At 39.4% G+C, this 20,889-nt stretch overlaps 1 protein-coding gene across 1 annotated transcript in view; it reads right to left on the bottom strand.

Annotated features, from left to right (window-relative positions):
- The window catches only part of SORCS1 (sortilin related VPS10 domain containing receptor 1), a gene marked incomplete at both ends in the record, with an annotated part of 310,932 nt that overhangs the window by 169,345 nt on the left and 120,698 nt on the right, over positions 1 to 20,889 (bottom strand). The window contains one exon of the mRNA XM_082309176.1: positions 9,555 to 9,654. Coding sequence (XP_082165302.1) covers positions 9,555 to 9,654 — 100 coding nt within the window. The remainder of the gene's footprint in view (positions 1 to 9,554; positions 9,655 to 20,889) is intronic.

The raw sequence follows: 20,889 nt of genomic DNA, 5'->3' as shown, positions 1-20,889 counted from the left end.
CCTCCGGTAGTTCTTTACGAACATAATTTGGTCTACTCGGTTAATGTCAATCTCTCTACACCACCCTCAGCACGGTCTCCAATTATTGCCATTATCACTGCTACACTTCCTCAACAGCTTTCTCTCCTTTGCTGTCACTTATCCCTAAAAAAATCCTACCTTTAAAGAACCATTGACCACAATTCAGTACTTCTGAACATGGTAGAAGAGACTCCTCCCCAGGAAAACTGGGGTAATGCAAATTTGTGGGAGACCTGTACCCATGTGAAAGCCAAGTCATGGTAAACAGGAGGATAATTCAGTGTGTTCCTACCCCCAGCCTCTCTATGCCATTATTCTCCAAGCTGTAGTAGGCATTGTATTTCCCTTGCTCCCCAAGTTATATGCCCTTCCTAAATGTTTTAATTCCTTTTTTTGTTACTAAAGAGAAAGAGGTGGAGAGATGGGAATCAAAAGACTCAAGAAACAAAAATATGGATTACAGTGCCTTATTTTCAGTAAGTTTTGACCCTTGATTTTTTTGTTTGTTTTGTGTTATCTTTGGCTCAAGATTTTTTTTTCCTCTGCTGGCTCTGGAAAATCTCTCTCTATCCCTGCAACAAGAAGCCTAAACCTTTCACTTAGTAGCACTAAAAGGAAAAAGCTCATTTAGAGGTTTTGCAATATCTTTTCCATACCAGACATTGAGTTATTTCCATTTTCTCCAAGAAACTTGGCTGCTTCTGGAATGACCTGTTACTCTCGATATGATATACGAGTCATCACTCGTTGGTCTCTAATACTCATGCCATCTGCATACAAGTCAAATTCCACATTTTCTTAGCAGTAGACAACTTTCTAATTACATCCATTAATCTTTGCCATCCCTCCCCTCTCTCTCTGCATTTACCAGATTTATCAATCAGAAGTTTCATAATCGAGAATATTTTTCTTGTTTATTTTCTTCACTTTCTTCTTCTCGTACTCCAAGTACAGCTAGACAGAAGGTATAACACTCAAGTAACCTGTCATTTAGTCATTCATCTCTTCATAATAACATATCTAGACTACAGAAGGAGCGAACAATTGCAATCTGCTGGTAAACATGCCCTACAGATTACACTATCTGCTAATTAACAGATACTACATATGACTTTGTTGCAGGCCTGGCAAGCGAGGGTTGAGTTCAGAGCTCCTGTGGTCAATATTCATACATTTATTATTTTTTACGTTATTAGTTCCAATCCACAACAAACCAGCCATCACATGGTTATGCCACAGTATCATGCTGTTTTTCACCTTAAGGCCAACTTCTGAAGTCATATAGTAACAAGACAACTTCCACATTTCATGACCAAAGTAGTATGTTCCTACCACAACACAGCAGTGAAATGATATAAAAGTGAGATTTAGGTATGTATCTTTAATGGCTCAAAATGCAGAAGGTAAATGAAAACAACCCTACTGTACATATTTTTAGTCCAACTTTACGGGACACTGAACAAGCTGATTTTCAACTGCTCGGGGCTAGTTTTTCATAGGAAAAAAAAAAAATCAATATTATGGCAACTGGCTTTTTTCCTGCTTTAAACAGCCTGTCTTACTTACGGAATGGATGGAGCTACAAGTTTGACAATAAGACAGGTCTGCTCTGTAGTTAGACACGTTCGTGCACTACCATCAATCCCAGCTGCTTGTATTTGGGCTGTAACTAAAAACATATCTCTCCTCTGCTCTCTAAGCTGCTGGCATATATCCTTCCTTGCCAAAAGTGGTATCATCTGTTCCAGAATATTTGGTAATCACTGAGGAATTAAAAGGGAGTGAAAGAATTGAAGGACATTCAACAAGATATTATCTTGCATAAATTTTAACTGTCCAGTTTGTAGAAAACAGGGGTCAGAGTCAGAATGGAAAGAACACCTTTGAAACCCTCCTCAGCCTGGATGAATCTTAGCTCTAAAGCTGAATGCCATGGCTCATACCTCCCTATCATTAGTTTCAACTCTCAGTGTGCCCTTGGAGACTTCTGTGAGATACAACGGAATACTGTAGTACTACTTTGAGTGGGAAAATGTCAAAACTGCCACTATTGTTGATAGGCTTACAAGAGCAACAGCGGAATAAATGGGCTTTGATTTCACTTCATATCCAAGAAGAGATATGGATGTAGAATAATGGCAAGGGCTTTGCATGTAATGGCTATTGTGAGAGCTGTCATATACTATAGCCATGAATCAGAAAGTTTGGTAGTGAATGCTGCCAGACACTTCAAAAGTCAAAATATTCACTTTGAAAGATGAGACTCTGCCTTCACTTTGTTAACGTGGACCAAATGCTTGTTAATTATTGGTTTCCCATGAACTCAGTATTGAAGACTAACAATACAGCACCAGCTCTTCAGTCACTGCTACTTCACAGGTCTTCATTGACTGCAGTGAAACTCTGCTGAACTGCATCTGTGTTAGATCATATCCAAAAGATATGAGGAACAATCTAACTTTCTAAACTAATAAAAAAAAATTTTGGCTTTATCCTTGTTTTCATATGGGGTGGGGGGCAGAAAAGACAGTCTTCTGAAATGGAAATCGAGTCTATACTTGATTATCTGGTTCACAGGTAGAAGCCTGAAATCTTGAATCTAAAGATATTACAAGCAGAAGTGAAAACTGTAATATATGTATTATCATAAGGATATAAGACTTTCCAATCACCACCAATAGCGGCTTGTAAGAGCAGTAGACTTACTCCATCATTATTGCTGAAGTGCAGAAAATGAAAAATTTCTTAATTCGAGGGGTGAGGCATCCCTTTTCCTGTGGGTAGCGAACTGTTTACATGTGTATAGTGTTATCAGAAGTCCACTGAACCACCACTGCAGATCAAGATAATAATTCTGACCCTTGGAGGTTCAGGATTTCAACTCTTTTCTGATCAGGAGGTGAAATCTTAAGCCAAAACTGCTCAATGAAACAGATTTAGACCACTCTATTTAGAGAAAAGATACAAGTGAGGAAGAACCCCTATGTTCTCACACTGGAAGACCATTGAAGAAAAGGCATGTGTAGTGCTAACTACCCCAAACTGCCTATCAGATCAGCAAAACCAGCAGATGAATCCCACCCTACATTCTCTTGACTCCCTCCCTCCAAAATATTCTCTCTGAAGTAAAAGATGAGGCTATGAAGAATCATTATCTGTGGTCATAGTGTAGGAGACATTTAAAACAAATCTGGGGCCTTCTTCATATACCTTCGTGTGCTGTACGGGGTTTAATCCAAACAGAAGTTTTAATTTGATGAAATTTATGTTTCGATCTGCAAAACACTTCAGTACAAGGTGGTTCCTCCCTTTCAAAAGGTAAGAAAAGACTTCCATTAAACATCTCTTTGAAATCTCCTGGACACTACATCATTTAAAACAAACAAACAAACAAACAAAGCCCACACCATTCACATCTGTGAGACAATGCCTTTTTGGTCTCTTATGACTGTCTCTTTGAAGGCTGCACTCACAGCCTGCAGCTACCAAGGACCTTTCCTTCCAAATGAAAAGAGAAGAGCAACAGAATAATTGATTTTATCTCTGCAAGAGTGGACTGCAATAGCACTTTGGGCTATTTGCATGACTGATCGACCGTAGACCCTGGGTCTCCCACTGTGCCTAATTTGCTAAGGATGCCATCCCTTGACAGCCATGGGATCTGGCTCAGTCTACAGTGAGGTGTGCTCAGCTCTGCTGAGCTCTAACCTCTCCAATATAAACTGATAGTCTTCACACTAATATTTATAGAGGCCTACAAGGAGGACACCACTGGAAATAACTGTTTTTCCTTGAGTAAAAAAATCGAGACCTGCCATCACATCAGACTTCTGAAAGCTTCTGTGGTGAGACAGGTCAGAAAGAGGATTTTTACAAGTGTTCCCAATCTGATTTCAGCAACTGAGGGTAGCAGCTTCTAGAGGAACAGCAATATCAGGTGGAACTGTTCATCTCTACAGACATTTTCCCCAACTCTCAGGAGAGCAGGTGCGCAGGCCAGTGTAAAGCATGCGGTTCTGGGTCTTACTCTTTATACAACTGGGCAGTTTACGTTCCAAACCCACAATCTCCCTGTAGCAAATGAATTCTAATACCACAGGACACAAAGTAGCACTCAATCATTCCCATTTCAGCTAATATGGGTAAATCTTCTCCTGTCTTGATTGATAGAAGAAGATTTACCCATTTCAGCTGATATGGGTAAATCTTCTCCTGTCTTGATTGATAGAAACATTTGCCAACTATTGTCTCCACCACCACCATCCAATGCTAGAAAGAACAGAAAGCTGGGGTGCCATTCCTTTAATTTCCTTTCATTTAAAACTCATTAATAGAAAGGAAATTGAAGTAGTTAGGGATCTAGCCAGCATTGAAACCCGTGCAATTATATTTACAATATCCGTTATCTTGGAGCCACACACACAACAGGACAGTGCTTAACATGCTGTGATAAAGGTACTAATCGCAACCACTAAATATAAAAGAAGAGGAAGGCATCTGTGATTCATCCATCTTTAGAGAAAAAGAAAAGAGGACACTGTACTGCACAGCAATTAAAATCTGAACAGTTGGAGGAATAAAGGGAAAATTCAAGGCAGGCCTTCAGAAAGAAAGGGGGAGAGAAAACAAAACAAAACAAAAAACCCTAAAAAAAAATTCAAACCCACAGGAAATATCTGATGCACTATTCCTATTAATAGCATAAAAGTTGCTGGTAGATACTATCACCCAGCATTTCATTAATTAACTGGAGATACACGGATACAAGGGGTTTGAAAGTACAAAGGACGACTGGGCTGCACAAACTGGCTCTTTGCAAAGAACACAGTGTGCTTCGTACAAGGCTACAGTGTCTAAATTAGCCAGCAGCACTTTTTGAGTCGAAGAAAACCTCTAGTTAAACCAATTGTAGTGTCCCCCCCAACCACTCATTCACTTTTTACTTGCAAAGGTCTATGATTTTCCATGCAATGCTTAAAAGCAACCTATCTGAATGGCTTCTATAAAGAAAAACCATAAAACTTAGTGCACGTGAGTTTCTAGGAAAGTGAATGACAGACTTTTGCGAAAACGGATTTTCAAGATATCAACTTGGATTTCTATTTTAGTTTAATTTTTAACCCACCAGTGCATTATTCCCAAACACTACTTCTTCATGTAGAAGCATTTAAATCATTTTATTTCCCCTCACAAAAGGCTCTATGAACCTAACAAATAAACCAATGTTGACATACCTAAGCCTAGTGATTTATTGCACATCGGGGACTCTCTCTTCTGAAGATTTGTTGACAAATACTCAAACAGGCTCTGTGTCTTTGGCAAGATCCATGCGCTACAATTTTTCTCCCCCTGCTCTGTGTCAACAGTCATATGACCAGGTAGTACCGTAATTCAGTGAAAGGAAAGAATACCGAAAAACAACGTTTCCACCTCTCTCATTGCCAGGGCTTATACGTCGCTATGTTACTCACTATTTTCTGTAATTTCCTTAAAAAAATACTGTAATTCGGAAAAATACCATGCAACAGCAATAGGTCATTATTTTAAACTGTAAATAACAGTTGACTTTGTCCTCATTTTTATTTTCAAAGCACCCTTTTGTAATATGACATTGCCTGCAATGTCTGGTTAAAGGATTTAATTTTGTTCAATAAAGAGACGAGAACTGGAAGTTGGAAGCTTTTAGAAAGAAATTGGCATTCATAGACTGTGGGAAGCTCTGCAAATCCTGTGTATTTATAGATACATTTTTTTTTCTAGATGGTGAAGAGCAAATAAGTTACAACAAACAATTTATTCAACACATGTTGCTGTTTGTTCTTTTCCAGAATGCAAAAATCATCAGAAATTCATGAACAAATCAATTAATTATTTGAATAAATCCAATTACATTCATTCTACAGTTCATTGTTCCAACTGCTCTGCTTTGCAAGGAACAGGCAAGACTACGTACAAGACACACTTGTTTTTTTCAGTAGAAGCAATCAGTCTTGAGTCAGCAAAGTTCAACATTTACCTTCTGTTTCAATGGGACTATTCCTAAAAGTTAAGCATGTGTTAAAAGGATTTTTTTTTCTAAAGAAGGCAGCTTCAGTAAGTTAAATACATGCTGGCCCCACTAATGAATCACTGTTGTAGCAAGGTCTCTTGCCCAATATCTTCAAGATAAAAAATGTACCATTTCTTTTCTGTTACTGAAGAAGCCTTTTCTCTTTGCTCAGGAATGCCTTGCGGAACAAAGAACATCAAAGGCTGCAGGTGCAGTCAGAAAAATAATTTACCACATGTAAGAAATATTTAGGGAAAACACACTGTTAGCATTTGCCCAGCATTAACTGCAGCAGTGTATAAACCCTTCACACGAACAGTATGAGTGTTATAAAATGCACAGATTTTAGAGTAGTTGAGTCCTACATTTAAAAAAAAAATAAATCTGCAGCTACCCACAGAGCCCACATTAGTGAAACAAGATGCAACTTTCAAAGTAACCAGAGTTTCTCACAATGTTATCAGAATTTCGGCGGGGGGGGGTGGGGTGGGGGGGTTGGGGGTGGGGGGGGGGGATGTGTGCACGGAATCAGGATCCATAGGTTTTTGCTGAAAATGTTCTCTGTGGCAAAATTTGTAAATACGTTTCCTTCTGCTTTCCACTCCACAGCAGGTATGATAAAGACCCTGAGTTTTAGTATTTTTGCTTTCACTGCAAAAATATTTTTAGTGTGGAAATATAATGTAGCTCTACACTCTCTTCCCCATGCCCTCTTAATCACTGGAGACCAGCTAGGTGCCGAAAGTTAAACGTTTACTGGAGGAATGGCCTGATGTTCTACAGAAATTGACAGCATAAGCAGGACCTTCAAAAGTTCTCCCTGCAAGCCTAACTCTGCTCCTGCTGAAATAGGTTTTGGAAAATTCAATCTTAGACCATTACATAGGTCCTTTCATCCCAAGTGTTGCAGCTTTCCTCTGGCACCATCCCATATTGATTTTAGGCCAACTTTAGTGCAGCCTACTGCCAGAACAGGCAGTTCCACCTTTCCACCTGAAAGCTTTTTCCTTTCATCTATTTGTTTTTTGAGCTGGAAAGGATTAGTTTTCAGGCAGATTAGTCCTCGATCCAGCTCACCAGATGGCTACACAAACAAGGGTGGCAATGTGAGGAAGGGAGTGGGAAGGTGCAGCCAGAGGTGGTGAAGGATTTTCAGAGCCAGCCTGCACTGAAGTTGGCTTAACATGCTTGCAAAACCCTTAGTTTCTTCTTAGGTTTCTCTGCACCACAATAGCTAAGGGATCATGCAGATTTTGCCCAGCTAAGACCCTTCTTAGTTCTAGAGAACAGTATTATTACTCTCCAAAAAACATCAGGCTTGATTATATATATATACACCCTCCACACCACAGTTTCTGTGCCAGGAGACCAACATTTCAAACCTCAAACCTGAAGGACATTTGAGTGATCTGATAATTTTACTCTTTAGCTTCTAGTGAAAAGTTTCATATCTTCATTGGGGTCAGCTGCAATGAGATGACATCTCTCCATTAATTTGGGATCATTTAATCCCAATTTAATCTGATTTTCACCAGGAGACTTGAACCAATACTTTTTCTTGTTTGTTTTGATTACTATCATTTATCTTTCCACCTCTACACCTTTTTTCAGTCTTGTATAATCATAGCAACGTAGGTAGGTATGAGGAATCAATCAGGTGGCATTACAAAAGTAAGTGGTAGCCAACTTCTTTTTTCTGAGGTATTCCAGCAAAACCTAAATTCATCAGAATAGGTAAGGACTGGAATTCCACAGCTACAATCCATTAATCAGAAAAACATTAAGAGACCACTTGATAGCTGTTTTGTTAGGACCACATGAGGCAGCTGCCTGTAGCAAGGAAGTGGAATGCATGATCCCAAAAGTCCACTCCAGTTTTATGTTCCAGTGTTTGCAAACACTGTTTTACCAGGGGAAGGAAGAAAGTCCTTGAACATCAGTCAAAGGTTCCTTGGTTATGAGCAAAACATTATTCACAGGCTCAGGTGGGGGAGTAGAGGGTAGGATCAAACATACCCTGTCATGTGTCTACACCTCAGCTGGTGGTAGAGACTTCCACTCAATTGGAGAAAAGCAGGTGACATCAGGACATGGTTTGTATCATCCTAGGGTCAATTTCTTAATAGGTCAAATGACTCATGCCTAGAAGTGCCTGTTTCTTTTGAACACAGAGTTAAATATGAACTACAAAAGAGCAAAGCTAAGCATTATCCTCTCTGGTTCAGACAGCTCCCTCTTCCTTTCACAGTCTGTCTTAAAGAATACATAAATGTTTCAGTATAATGAAAACAGCATTATAGTGACCTCAGCTGCCCAAATACACACAGCCTCCTTTAGAGGTGAGTCTTTAGAATTATAGAATCATTAAGGTTGGAAAAGACCCCTAAGATCATCGAGGCCATTACTAGCATTTTCTGCTGATGCAATTCAGTTTTGCCTGGAATAGTTCAAACTATCCACTAGGACAAAAAGTAAGAAGAGAAACCTACTCTAGCCAGGTTCATATTTCCCTCTGGTAAAGAGCTGGAGTTGGGCCTTCCACCCACTGTGTGTGCACTGTAGCCTCACAGCTAGTAAGTCAAGAGGACAATGGTGTCACCACTGCCATTTATTTAATCACGTTTTGATTTTATTTTCGTTCATTTTTTTCTGGACCAACATAAGAGGAAATCTGAAATGAAATTGCTAGTAATTTCAGGATGATTTAAACTACTTTTTAGTTTCCACACCAAAATACCAGTAGTAATGATTGCATATCACCAAATATGAGAGTCGAACCCTTCTTTAAACAGCATGTGAAGGAGAGTCTTTAAACGCAATATTGTTTACTAGCATATCCATATGTTTGCATATGTGAGAATACAAGTCTTCATCATCATTATGAACTGTGCTTCATCATTTCCTATTACATATCTCCAAATTACAAAAATTTTGTCAAAAACATATCTCAAAGAAGGCATCAGATTCCTTTTATGAATATGTCAGTGTTATAAATTCTTAGTAAATTGTTAGTCAGTAGGGTGCTTGCATGATTAAAACCTTCTGGGCTTCAGAAGGCATTTTCTCTGCAGGAATTTGTCAAATCCTGTTCAGTTCACTATTGGGAGCACTTAAAAGACAAATAATGTTACATACAATCTGGTCACTGTAGATGCATTTCTTCCATTTTAATGAGTCTCTCTCACTTTCAGACAACAAAATCATCACCATCAAGAAGGTAAGCAAACAATTAAATGCATGATACCTATTATGCCTACCCATTTTATGGTCATCTTTTGCTAACATATATTCCCTAAAGTACACTGGTAGGTAGTATAGGTGGTACAAGCTGGCTTATATTTTGGTAAAGCTACATATTTTTTCAAGGGGAGGGAGACAGTTTCCAGCCATTTAGATGGTGACAGATATTGAGTAAACTGGGAGAGATCATCAGGACATAAATTTTATCACAAAGTAAAAATGAGCCAACCACGTTATCACCTACCTTACGTTTGTTTGTGGGACAAACATACAAGTAGCTCAAAATAGTCTTCAGACCAACTTTATCGTTCAGTTTCTCATACGTTGTCCCATAATCTGTTGACCTACAATTCAAAGAGAGATTTCATAAGTGCAAACACTTAATCACAAAACCACAAGTCACTTGGCGGCTTTTCAATATAAGTCATGCTTTACAGAGCAAAACGGCTCTCTAGAGCTTTTTGAATGATTCATGCAGTATATAATGATATTTAATTATATACACACAGCATCATGTGAGTGCTTATAATTTGCATTTAAATTAGATTAGGAAAAATTAAACCAGCATCTTCCCAAAGCATTTTAAAATAAACATGTACAATAAGAAATACTAAATTCTGTGTATAGAAGATGATAATGATTGTCAGAAATGCCAAATAGCAGACAGCAAGAGACTAAAGTCATCAATTCATTGTATACTCCAAGCTTAGAATAATTTTGTTAAGAGTCTTTTCTCAGCATATTCCAAAGTAGTTGCTGCAGCTGATTGTTCAGTGAAATTGGAGTTCAGTTTTCTGTGAAAAACATTGATGTCCTTTTGAAAACCTAACTACATGAGCATTACACCTACAATTTATACAGGTTTTTTCACCTGGACTAGCAGAGAGTATGAACACATGTGCCTTATTCTTGCTTTAAGAGCCACTATTCAGTAGAGAAAATGATATATTTCTGATATGAGGGTTGCTCACAGAGACACCAACTACATGTCTTGGGGAAGAATAAAGCAAGAGAACAAGACTCTACAGAGTTCCTGTAACATCTACTTTTAACATGTAACTGGAACCAAGATAAATTATCAGCAGAGGTTTTGTTCATTATGCAGCTCATGCTTGCCTAAATTATGTCCTAATATCCACAGGATGTAGATAATCAGCCCAAAGCAGTACAGTTGGTATCCACAAACTGCAGAAAAGTGACATGTATCTGGGTAACACAGACATTTAAAAGTCTAACATATTCTTGCAGATAATAAATCTGCATCTTATCTTTAAAATGTACAAACGGGTCCGTATAGAACGTCACTTGCAAGCAGTAACATGAATTTTCCCTTCTGCTAATCACTCCAAAATCAGTCATTCTAAAGTAAACCCTAGGCATCCGTTATTTCCAGGTTCTCTCCTATCTGGGAAACAATGGTTAAACCCACAAAGGTATTTAAGATGCTTAACATCTACTTTTTTTTTTTCCCCCAAAAAGTGTGGAGAGTGTTAAATTTCTGGATCAGGTTTCACGCCTACATTCATATCACAGCTTCTGGGATTTCAGATTTTGCAATCAGTACATTAATAAAACAAGAAGGCAGCAGCTTGGGGTTTTACCCATTAAGATGAACTGCACTAAAATGTGGATTTGCATTAAAGTTGAGTTTTTCTGTTCAAGAACTTTATCGAAGCATTTGCATCTGTCCTGGTTGTATAACAAATGACCCATGGTTTACGACCATAGCTTTTTCCTTTTTCCTCCTTTCTCCCCAAATAAACACATGCACCCCTGTGCACATATACAACCCTTGTTGGTTAAAACACTAATGCCAAATTCTCATCTACTGATTGATTTTCCCCTTTATAAGGTCATCTCTCTCAGGAGCACATATGAACTAACGGAGCTATTTCCTCAGTGGACTGAGAAGGAGGATACTGTTACGGTTATTTGTTACTGAATATTTCAGACATGTTCCAGCATTCAGGTGATGGTTGCCACAGCGGGATGCTGAATACAGCCCTGCCAAGGACTGCTGGTTCACTTTGGTTACCTTGTCCACCTCATCACCCGGCCTTCTCAGAAATTAATATTTCTGTTGCTATCTGCCTAAAAACCAAAACCTATCCTTTGTGAAGTTTGGGCTGATAAAGATATGTAAAGACTCTAAGGACTAAATCTGACCTGCTGAGTTGAGAAAAAATATATGAATGAAGTAAGCAGCTCTTCTTTATATCAGTGACTGATTTCAAAATGAGACCCTTCAAAATGGGACAGGAATGAAGAAAATCTGACACATAAAACTTGCTTCGAAATTGTTAAAGAAAAGCAGCCAGCACCCCTGCCACAGCACAGGCAAACAGATGTCCATAGCCTCCTGCAAATTGTAATCTTAGTCACAATTGCTAGCCATTTCTTACTTCAAATTTCTAGGCAATTATTTTCCATTCATAGCTTTATTTACAGGTAACGTTATATCCAGATAGAAGCGTGTGCTTCTGTCAACATCTGTAAAAGCAACTGAAAGACTGGAAAGCTTAGAAAAATATCATTTTTTGCAGATGAACAAATATACAAGCAATCAAAGGAGCTACTATTAGATCTTACTCTCATTATCACATTCCACACTAGCACTACCCAGTCCTTCTACCTGCCCAGGTACAAGTTGTTTCTCTTACACCACGTTACAATTACCCGCAATTTTAAAAGGGAGGTAAATGTTATACAACAGCAGATAGGCACCTAGAAGTGCTTTAACACAAAGAAATGGTGATAGATACACACACAGAGCAGTGGAACAAAAGAATTGTATCAAATGAAATACTGCGTACACGTGAAGCCTCTGTTGGGATCTAACCCAGGGGTATCACCAACCTGCATTCATCTTATTTCTATTATATATATGTATACAAGCAGGCATTGATTAGCAGCCTGGATAATGTGCTCTTCATTTATCTTATTAAACGGGTGTATAAGGCAGCATGAGACTCCTAACTCATGAAAACACATCAGCCATTTGGTGATCCAGGAAGCCAGCCTAACCTGGAAGTGTTGCAAAAGACAGATGCACCTCAGCGGGGTGCAGGCAGTAACAACCGTGTAGGATCAACAGATTCAATCCCAGTTATCTGAAAGGGAACAGATATGTATCAACCAACATCTCCCACACTTTGTGTGGTAGGCTGCTTCTCTGAAGCTCTGCAGAGAGAACTCAGTTTTAGTGCATCTGTGTAACATGAGCAGAGCAAGCAAATGCCCAGATAAATCATCTGAGAGGACTAAACCCAGGACCTGTAAAGCTGAAAACACAAAATGAAACTCTATACCTTCTGAACCATCTGCTGAAAAGCCACAGCTACTGAAATAACTATTTGTAAACGAGTGAACAGTAAGCCCTGTTTTGTTAGCTCTTGTGTAGACATGCATGTTGCAATGGTTTCTCAAATTGTTTGGGGGGAAAGGGGTGTTTATACATGTTTCATCAAATTAATTTAAATTGCTGTGTGAATTGTTTTATTTTGGCTTGATGTGGCTTGGTACAGCTACAGGCTAAGTCCAAATAAGTCCAGATGAGTTTGAAATAGGAATGTCTGCAGAGAGATTTGATATAGATGCAAGTTTAACTACATCTGGAAAAAAAATAGATATGTGTTAGGACATTGTGGATGTTACTGAAATGCAGATGATACTTAGTAAAAGAATAATATTCAGAAACAGAGTATTTAGACTCATTTCCCAACTTCACACCTGTCGCACCATTTTAATTGTAATTGCTTCCATTAAATTCATCCCAAATTTTACCAGTAGCTGCTTAGAATCAGACTCCCTGTTTTTTCAATAAAGCAGAATGATTTCTGCAAACACCCAAGAAGATAAATATTTTAATTATTACTAGTTCATTTGGCAGTATAAAAAATACCAAAACTGTGGGACTGAAGCTCTGACTTTCCTGAGTAATAAATTAAAACAAAACTAGAAACATGTAGAATAATTTATATTTTGCAAACTATTTGCAAGAAAGTTGACATTTAAATAACTTCATTATTATTCATTGACAGGGCTTTTCCCTCTCCTCCCGTCAGGATAAATGACATTTCTATTACAGTATTATAATAAACTCCTGCACATTTTAAATAAAGTCACTGAATTCCATTAGTGCACCTACTGTCATGAGTATATCTCAATCCATTCCTACCAATATTTCACAATTATAATAGGCATTCTGAATCAACCAGTAACATGAACCCTATGGAAATTTTCTTCTTTCTCAAGAAGCGCAGACTGAAATTCAGAGGACTGTCAGTTTGAATATATAGATTAAACAAATTCCCTAGCAAGTTGCTGTTTACTCTCCTTTGTTACAAATTTAAGGTTGTCTGTACTTATTTTACATAAGCTGCTGAAGACTTGAAGAATCAACCAGTTGATTGTTTGGTCAAGGTTTCTTTTGCAACAGGGTCTTTCTGGAACACTCCATGAGAAAAAAAGAAAAACATTACATGCAGACTTTAAGCTGTGTAACGTCATGTCTCCTGCCTATTAGCATGCAGCTTTCTTCCCATAAAAGACAAATATTAACAGACAAAGTTTCTTTTTTATAATACACATCATTAAGAAGCAATCACCTTAATTAGAATGCTTACTATTTTTTTTCTTTTTCCACCGGTTATGCCTGGTTTTCACATATTAACCTGACCCCATCCCCCACCTCCACCATGAGAAGAGTGTTTATGTGTCATGTCCTCACCCTCCTTCCTCCACAGTTTAATTTGCTGCTCTAACTGCTGTCCGAGTGGCAGCCAGAAGCATCTGTAATGTGGTTAGGGAGCAGCAGAGCAGGGCAGCCTGTCATGACCAGGAGCAGTGTGAAGAGATGGGCTCTAGCCTGTTTCTCCTTCTGCACATGAATTCACCCCCGGCAGAAGTCAGGTATTTTAAGTAAGAAACAGCAATGACTATTAGATCATCTGTTCCAACCTCCTGCATAACTACGTTTGCCACCTGGTTTGCCTCCAAAAGGACTGGCCAGTTGAGCACGAGATTTGCCAGTTGCTATGATATTAATCTCAACATGAGCAGATTTTTGGATGGAAGGCTGTCAGATCATAGAAGGCAGAACTGTGAAGTCACAGGATGCACTTAGAAAAGGCTTTCACTGAACAAGTTTTTGAATAAAGGAATAATTAAGACATTAAAAATGACCTTTCACATCTGAATGCGAAAAATACTGGAGCTGGTAATTCTGGAGTGTATTTGTATTCCTGTGTGTAATGTTTTAAGCCTGTTTGCAAACTCTGCCATAAAGTTGTTGACTTTTGCATTCTTTCTTTCTGGGGATCTTTCTAGGCTGAAGGAATAGCACCTCATCACTTAAATTGAAACTCTTTCCTTTATGGTTTTATAGCCAAGTGCTAAAGCTTCCCATTGATTTTTGCCATGCCACCATGTTTCACAAAAGCTAGTAATGTCAAAGTCTTCTTCAACAGCTAACTATTTTAAGTTCACATGTTCTTCCTATTAAGCTTTTCACAAGCCATTGATGGATGTCACTTTTGGTATGATGCCTCTTTTGATTTAACTCCTTCATGTGTAACCCTGGTGTTTTTTCCAGAAAGTAATAAATGTCTGATCTCAGCTTCTCTCTCAGGGAGGAACTGGTTTTTTATCCCATTCTTTATTTTCATAGAAAGTTACTCTTGCCTTACTAACTACCTTACTTCACCTGGACGCTTCTCACCAGTGGCTGTCTTTAACTCATTGTATAAATAATTCCCCAAAGGTCTTGCCCATTTCTAATGGGAACTGTTTGCCTAGCTCATAGAGACTGACACATTTTGAGGGGAGTTTTACATCTCCACATTGAAGAGCAATTGCAAGATGCAGTGAATCCTGCATCCTTGGCCACAGTTTCCATGCAGCAAAGAGGCCGACCTTGCCCTCATTGGTACAGGTTTCTCTCCCAAGGTCACACTCTGAATGGCTATTGGTGTCATTCCCCCAGTACACAGGTTATCACATTAGAAAGTCTGGGAAATTTTCCCCATGGACTTTTTAAGGCAGGACACGGGATTTTTATTTAAAACTCCTGTATCCCACTGAGCAGCCCAGGCCTTTCAACACTGAACTGATTCATGTCCCTGACACACCACCTCTGCTAAAGGCCTTTCTGCGGCTTGGGACCAGCCATACTGTGCCCTTATGCCTTCCCTGGCCTCCTCTTCCTCACTTTAATAATGAATCTTGGCTGATTTTTAGCTATAGCTCATTTTCTTTAAGCAGGGATTAAGCTAAAGTGAAGCTAGTTCAGAGAGGCGTTTTTTGCCTTCATAATAGTTCGGTTCAAGAGGGCAGTGTCAAGTAGTGTGCTGGTTTAGGCTGGGATAAAGTTCATTTTCTTCATAGTAGCTAGTATGGGGCTATGTTTTGGATTTTGCTGGAAACAGTGATAATAATACAGAGATGTTTTCGTTACTGCTGAGCAATGCTTACACAGAGTCAAGGCCTTTTCTGCCTCTCACACCACCCCACCAATGAGTAGGTTGGTGGTGCACAAGAAGCTGGGAGGGGACACAGCTGGGACAGCTGACCCCCACTGACCAAAGGGATATGCCACACCATATGATGTCACACTCAGCGTATAAAGCTGGGGGAAGAAGGAAGAAGGGGAGCGGGACACTTGGAGTGATGGCGTTTGTCTTCCCAAGTAACCGTTACGTGTGATGGAGCCTTGCTTTCCTGGAGATGGCTGAACACCTGCCTGCTGATGGGAAGTAGTGAATGAATTCCTTGTTTTGCTTTGCTTGCATGCGCAGCTTTTGCTTTACCTATTAAACTGTCCTTATCTGAACCCATGAGTTTTCTCACTTTTACTTTTCTGATTCTCTCCTCCATCACGCTGGAGGGCAGCGAGCGAGCAGCCCTGCAGTGCTTAGTTGCTGGCTGGGGTTAAACCACGACAGTGGTCTGACAGCAGTGACAAGTCAAAGAGTTCGTTAGCATTTCTTTAACTGTCTGTAATAGCACTGCACATGTCACAGCATGAAAACACTTCAAATTTACCCTGGCAGGTTGAAATTAACTTTTAAACACATCTCCAGGGTAAAGAAAAAGATTTCAAAACTCAAGGGACCCACATGTCTCACTCCCTAAGTGAATACATTTCTGATGACTTTTTTTCTCATGAGGCCCTCAGCAGGCTGGCAAGTATTACTGTTCCCACTTTCTAGGTGGGGGAAATGGAGGGAAAGTCTAGAGAACTAATCCTACATTTGAAGGAAGTCTGTGACAGAGCCAAATGCAAGTCCCCTCAGGCTCCACCTACTTCCCACTCCATCCTGACAGCGTAAGTTTTCTGAGGTTTTGTGTGTGTAAATAAGGATTGGAAAAAGCCTTAATATCAATGTCGAAAGAAAGAAATACAAAATTAAATACAGTTTAAATGTGTGTTTTAAAACAGATTTAAGCTTCCATTTTGAAAATGGCTTGCTTCCAGTTTGAGTTGTGATTGTAGATTGTACTAGAAATGAAGTTATGAATTTTTATATGAGTTTACCAAAATGTGTATTTTTTTTTTCTCTTATGGAAAGAATTTTCTCATCTCAAAATAAAGCTTCCCACCTACAGAAGCCATCAGAAAGACTTGCAAGATGAGAGGGGGTAAAAAAATTACAAAGAAACAATAGGAAACCATGAAATTGACATTTCTCTGCATAATCAGTTAAATTAATTCAATTTTCTTCTTCTCCTTTTTAATCAACTTTTATTTGGAGTAATCTAAAGGAACAGAAATATACACACTCAAATTTCTTGCAATTTTTGGCTTAATATAGTTCAGCTGATTATTGCTATAAATAATTTAAAGATGTGACAAGCAGGAGAAGCAGCTCATATTTTATCATCCAATCCAGTATTTACATATTGCATTGGATGGTTATTCAAAATCTTAGAAAATCTCAGAAAGAAAGGAAATGGGGGGTGGGAGGGCCAGGAGATACTATCTGTAGGTGACCCAGATGAGTTGTTTATTTCTCCTTAAAATAATGGTTGAAGAAAAATAAATTTGGCTAACTTGCCTTCACTGCTATTTCAGTTGAGAGTTAGTAACTCAGCTTAGCAATCTAAGCAGAGAATACCTGTCCCTCTATCATATCCAAAGTGAGGACCATCCATCCCTTTGCATATATTTAGTAAAGGGCCTGCCAGAATCTGTAGCCACATGATTAAACCTCCATCTGCTGATGCAAGCTGTAAGTCTAGGTCGCCATTTCACAGCCATCCACACTCCTATTATCATCTGGGGCTGCGCTGAGCACACACATGGGTTTCAGTACAACTCAATCATTATGGCTTCAGCAAGCTGCACCTTTCACGATACAACATATCTTCCGTACCTTTCAAAAGGCCAAGAAGAAAGAAACACCTTTGTAATTTGGAAAGTTTTAGGAAAACAACTAGTAGTTCAATATGTCTGAGGCTTTGAATCCCTCCATCAAGGTTAACTAGAATTTGGTCAATAGCTTCAGAAGTCATGGGATGATGATGGTGTGAATCTTCCAACAGGACAGAAGACAGGTTGTATAGGACAAAAGGAAGCTGTGTAATCAGGGTGAGGTTATTTCTTACTCTTATCTATGTCAGGGGAGAGGTGAAAGGAAACAGTCAATTATGATGAACAGGCAAGTGTTTCCAGTTGAACAAGACAGAAGAACAAACCTACTAATACCATAATGGACAGTGTTAGGCAGCAGCAAGACTTATGACTGTTGAATCCAAGGACAAGGAAAAGAAGAATTCTCCTAATAATCTGGGTAGCACGTGAATGCCAACCAGGCTGGCAAGACTGAAAGTTGGCAGAAACTTAGAGGTCTCCTCAATTGCCCAAGCAGAGCGTGAGGCCCTGTAAGTCTTGTAAGTGCTTTTTTATCACCTGAAAGCTTGGAAGAATTGTGCTGAATGGGCTTAGGCACTTTTGTCTTGAAATCAGTATGATCCACCTGGATTGATCTACACTGTCCTTGCTATGATGCAAACCTTGTTCCTCTGTGAACTGCTAAAGACTAGTTCACATCTATTCTGCTAAAGCATAGGATTCTTTGCAGACACCAGTCACACCTGTACTGTCTATGGTGAATAACCCTTTACAACAAACTAGTCCGTGTTGCCCACCCAGCTTCTTCTTGGAGACACCTAATGAATTCACTGGAAATGAAAACCTAAGGAAGAGATAGTCTGTGGCATAGATCATTAAAAGTAAAGTACAGAATCAAAAGTAAAAGCCAGAACACCAATGTGGATACATCTAACTCCTTCAGCTTTGGTGACATGTATATCCCACTGCATAATATCTCTTCAGATCCTCCCATCTTACCAAACTAGCCATGGGACAGCATAACTGAGATCAAACTTTCATGTTTAACAATCCAGAGGCATCTTGTGCTTGCAAGCTGGCATTAAAGGGCTTTTTTTATACCAGTTTCTGATGTCACTGCCTTTTTCAGCAGAAGTAACATTCTGTATTGTGGAGACGGGCTTTTTTACCTTCAGGCTTCAGAGAAATCACTGCATAAAGGTTGGATACCCGAAGAAAAGAGCAAGATCAAATACTTTAGCAGAAAAAAGATAAAATTTGGATTAGATGGGAATTATGCACTTCCCCCTGCCCCCCCTTTAACTGCTTCTCTAATTTTAGATGTCTGGCCTGTCTTGTTTGACCAATAATCCCCCTTTTACTGCACAGTACAATGGTTTCTCCTGCCAGCAGGCTAAGAACAGAAGATTCTGGCAGTTGATAAAAATCCATATTCAGATTCCCCAGTGCTCTGCCTGCTGATCAGAGGTCAGATCCTGATCACACTCTCATGTAAATCCAAAGTATTTACTATGGAGATGCACCACTGTAAACATGGAACTGGATAGCATGAACGATCAACTTGCCCTGGCTTGGAAGCAGCTGCTTTCAGGAAATCAGAAGGATCTTTGCCATCAGAATGCAAGACATGAAGATTTTTCTTTCGAGTGTACAATTCCCAACTTTTTGTGCAAAAAATAGTGCACCGAGATTTGACTGGACTCTGCCCTGAAAGTGTTTTCTAGGCACTGTTTTGCAGGAATGGACTGTAAATCCAGGGTTTTGCTGTGGACCACCCCATTTTAGGGGCCACAGCTACATTCTGGAACTCCTCTCACTGTTGTGCTAAATAACGACTTGCAAGATTAGCTCTGGGAAAGGAGATAGGACATCTGGGGCAGAGGACTGCGTTCATGGCAAAATAACTGTGGACTTACCACCTATTTCGCCTGGCTAATCGACCCCCAGCAAGACTGGCTGTAGCCCCTGAGGGCAAGGTAAGGTGGCAGTAGAAGGAACTATGGTTTTCACCTCTATTGCTTGAGCAGCAGAGAGAATGACCCTCCAGAGATCTCCCCCTCAAGTCTCCCTTTCAGCTTCTTATCTTCCTGTGACCTGAAAGACTCATCTTCAGTCCCTCACTGACAGAAGCAGCAAAAGTCCAGAAGAGCATAGGGAGGCTAGCAATCATAACCACTTTAACTATTCTAATCCAATGCTAGGTGAAAGCCTGCAGTGAGAAACAAAGGGACAGCCATCAAAGCAAGACCTCCGCTTGACCCTCTCAGTGAAAGACTCAAGAGGATGACAATAGTGGTGCTTTGGCTGAAATACTAGCACAATCTCTCCTGTTCTTTCTGTGAGCCACTTCGTGCCACAGTGCCTGGATGCATGTGGATGCATCAGTAATTCCAGTAGGACCATTAATTTTTGGGAGCTAATTAATATATAGCAAAAGCTGATAGATTATTTACACTTGCGCATCTGACTGTATGTACACACCAATCATTTTGTCCTTCCCTAAGTCCATAGTACTGTTTTTCAATTTTTTTTTCAATATTTTTGCCATTTTCCATCACAGCATTATTTTCAATGTAGGAGCAGACCCTGTAGAAAAGAATGAAAGTTTGCTTGCAAGAGGCTTGTTCCTTGCTACCTTACGGAAATTTTGGGGGATCAGTGGACTACAAGTGGAAGAGAACCGGTCTGGAAGATCTCCTTGTCCACCTGACTTGTTTGTCAAAAGAAAAAAGCAGGCTAGGATGCAAATTTCCACCTCTCCTTCATCAGAGTATTCTCCACTAGGTAACACTGCAACTCAGAATGAAGCCATTCCCATAGGCCCAGCCTGACTTAAGGGTTATGGTCATCAACAACAACAAAAAAAAATAATCTCAGCTTAGCTGTGATAGATATTAAAGTTGCTCTTCCTTACATTTAAATTAAAAGATGCTTTTTAAATTAGAAGAATTGAGAGTGACTAATGATTCTTCTTGCCGTATGTTTACATGGGGCATACTGACATCACTGCACCCTTAATGCCAAGTTTTTGCTTATAAAGTGGTTCTTTGCATCTTCCCATTTCCACCCCAGTCTGGTGTAAATCACACAAATAGCTAGGACTGTAGCCCAGTAATCATCACACTATTAACTTTCTAATTGATGGTAATGGCCAGAATAAATTTCAGGCACCCCAAGGGGTGGTTAATGGATTTTGTAGCTTGAGGGCAGAGCAACAGGAAGCTTTTCC

Source organism: Platalea leucorodia (genome assembly GCF_965183815.1).
Source record: "Platalea leucorodia genome assembly, chromosome: 4".
Lineage (NCBI taxonomy): Eukaryota > Metazoa > Chordata > Aves > Pelecaniformes > Threskiornithidae > Platalea > Platalea leucorodia.
This window is presented reverse-complemented; position numbering and strand designations above follow the sequence as displayed.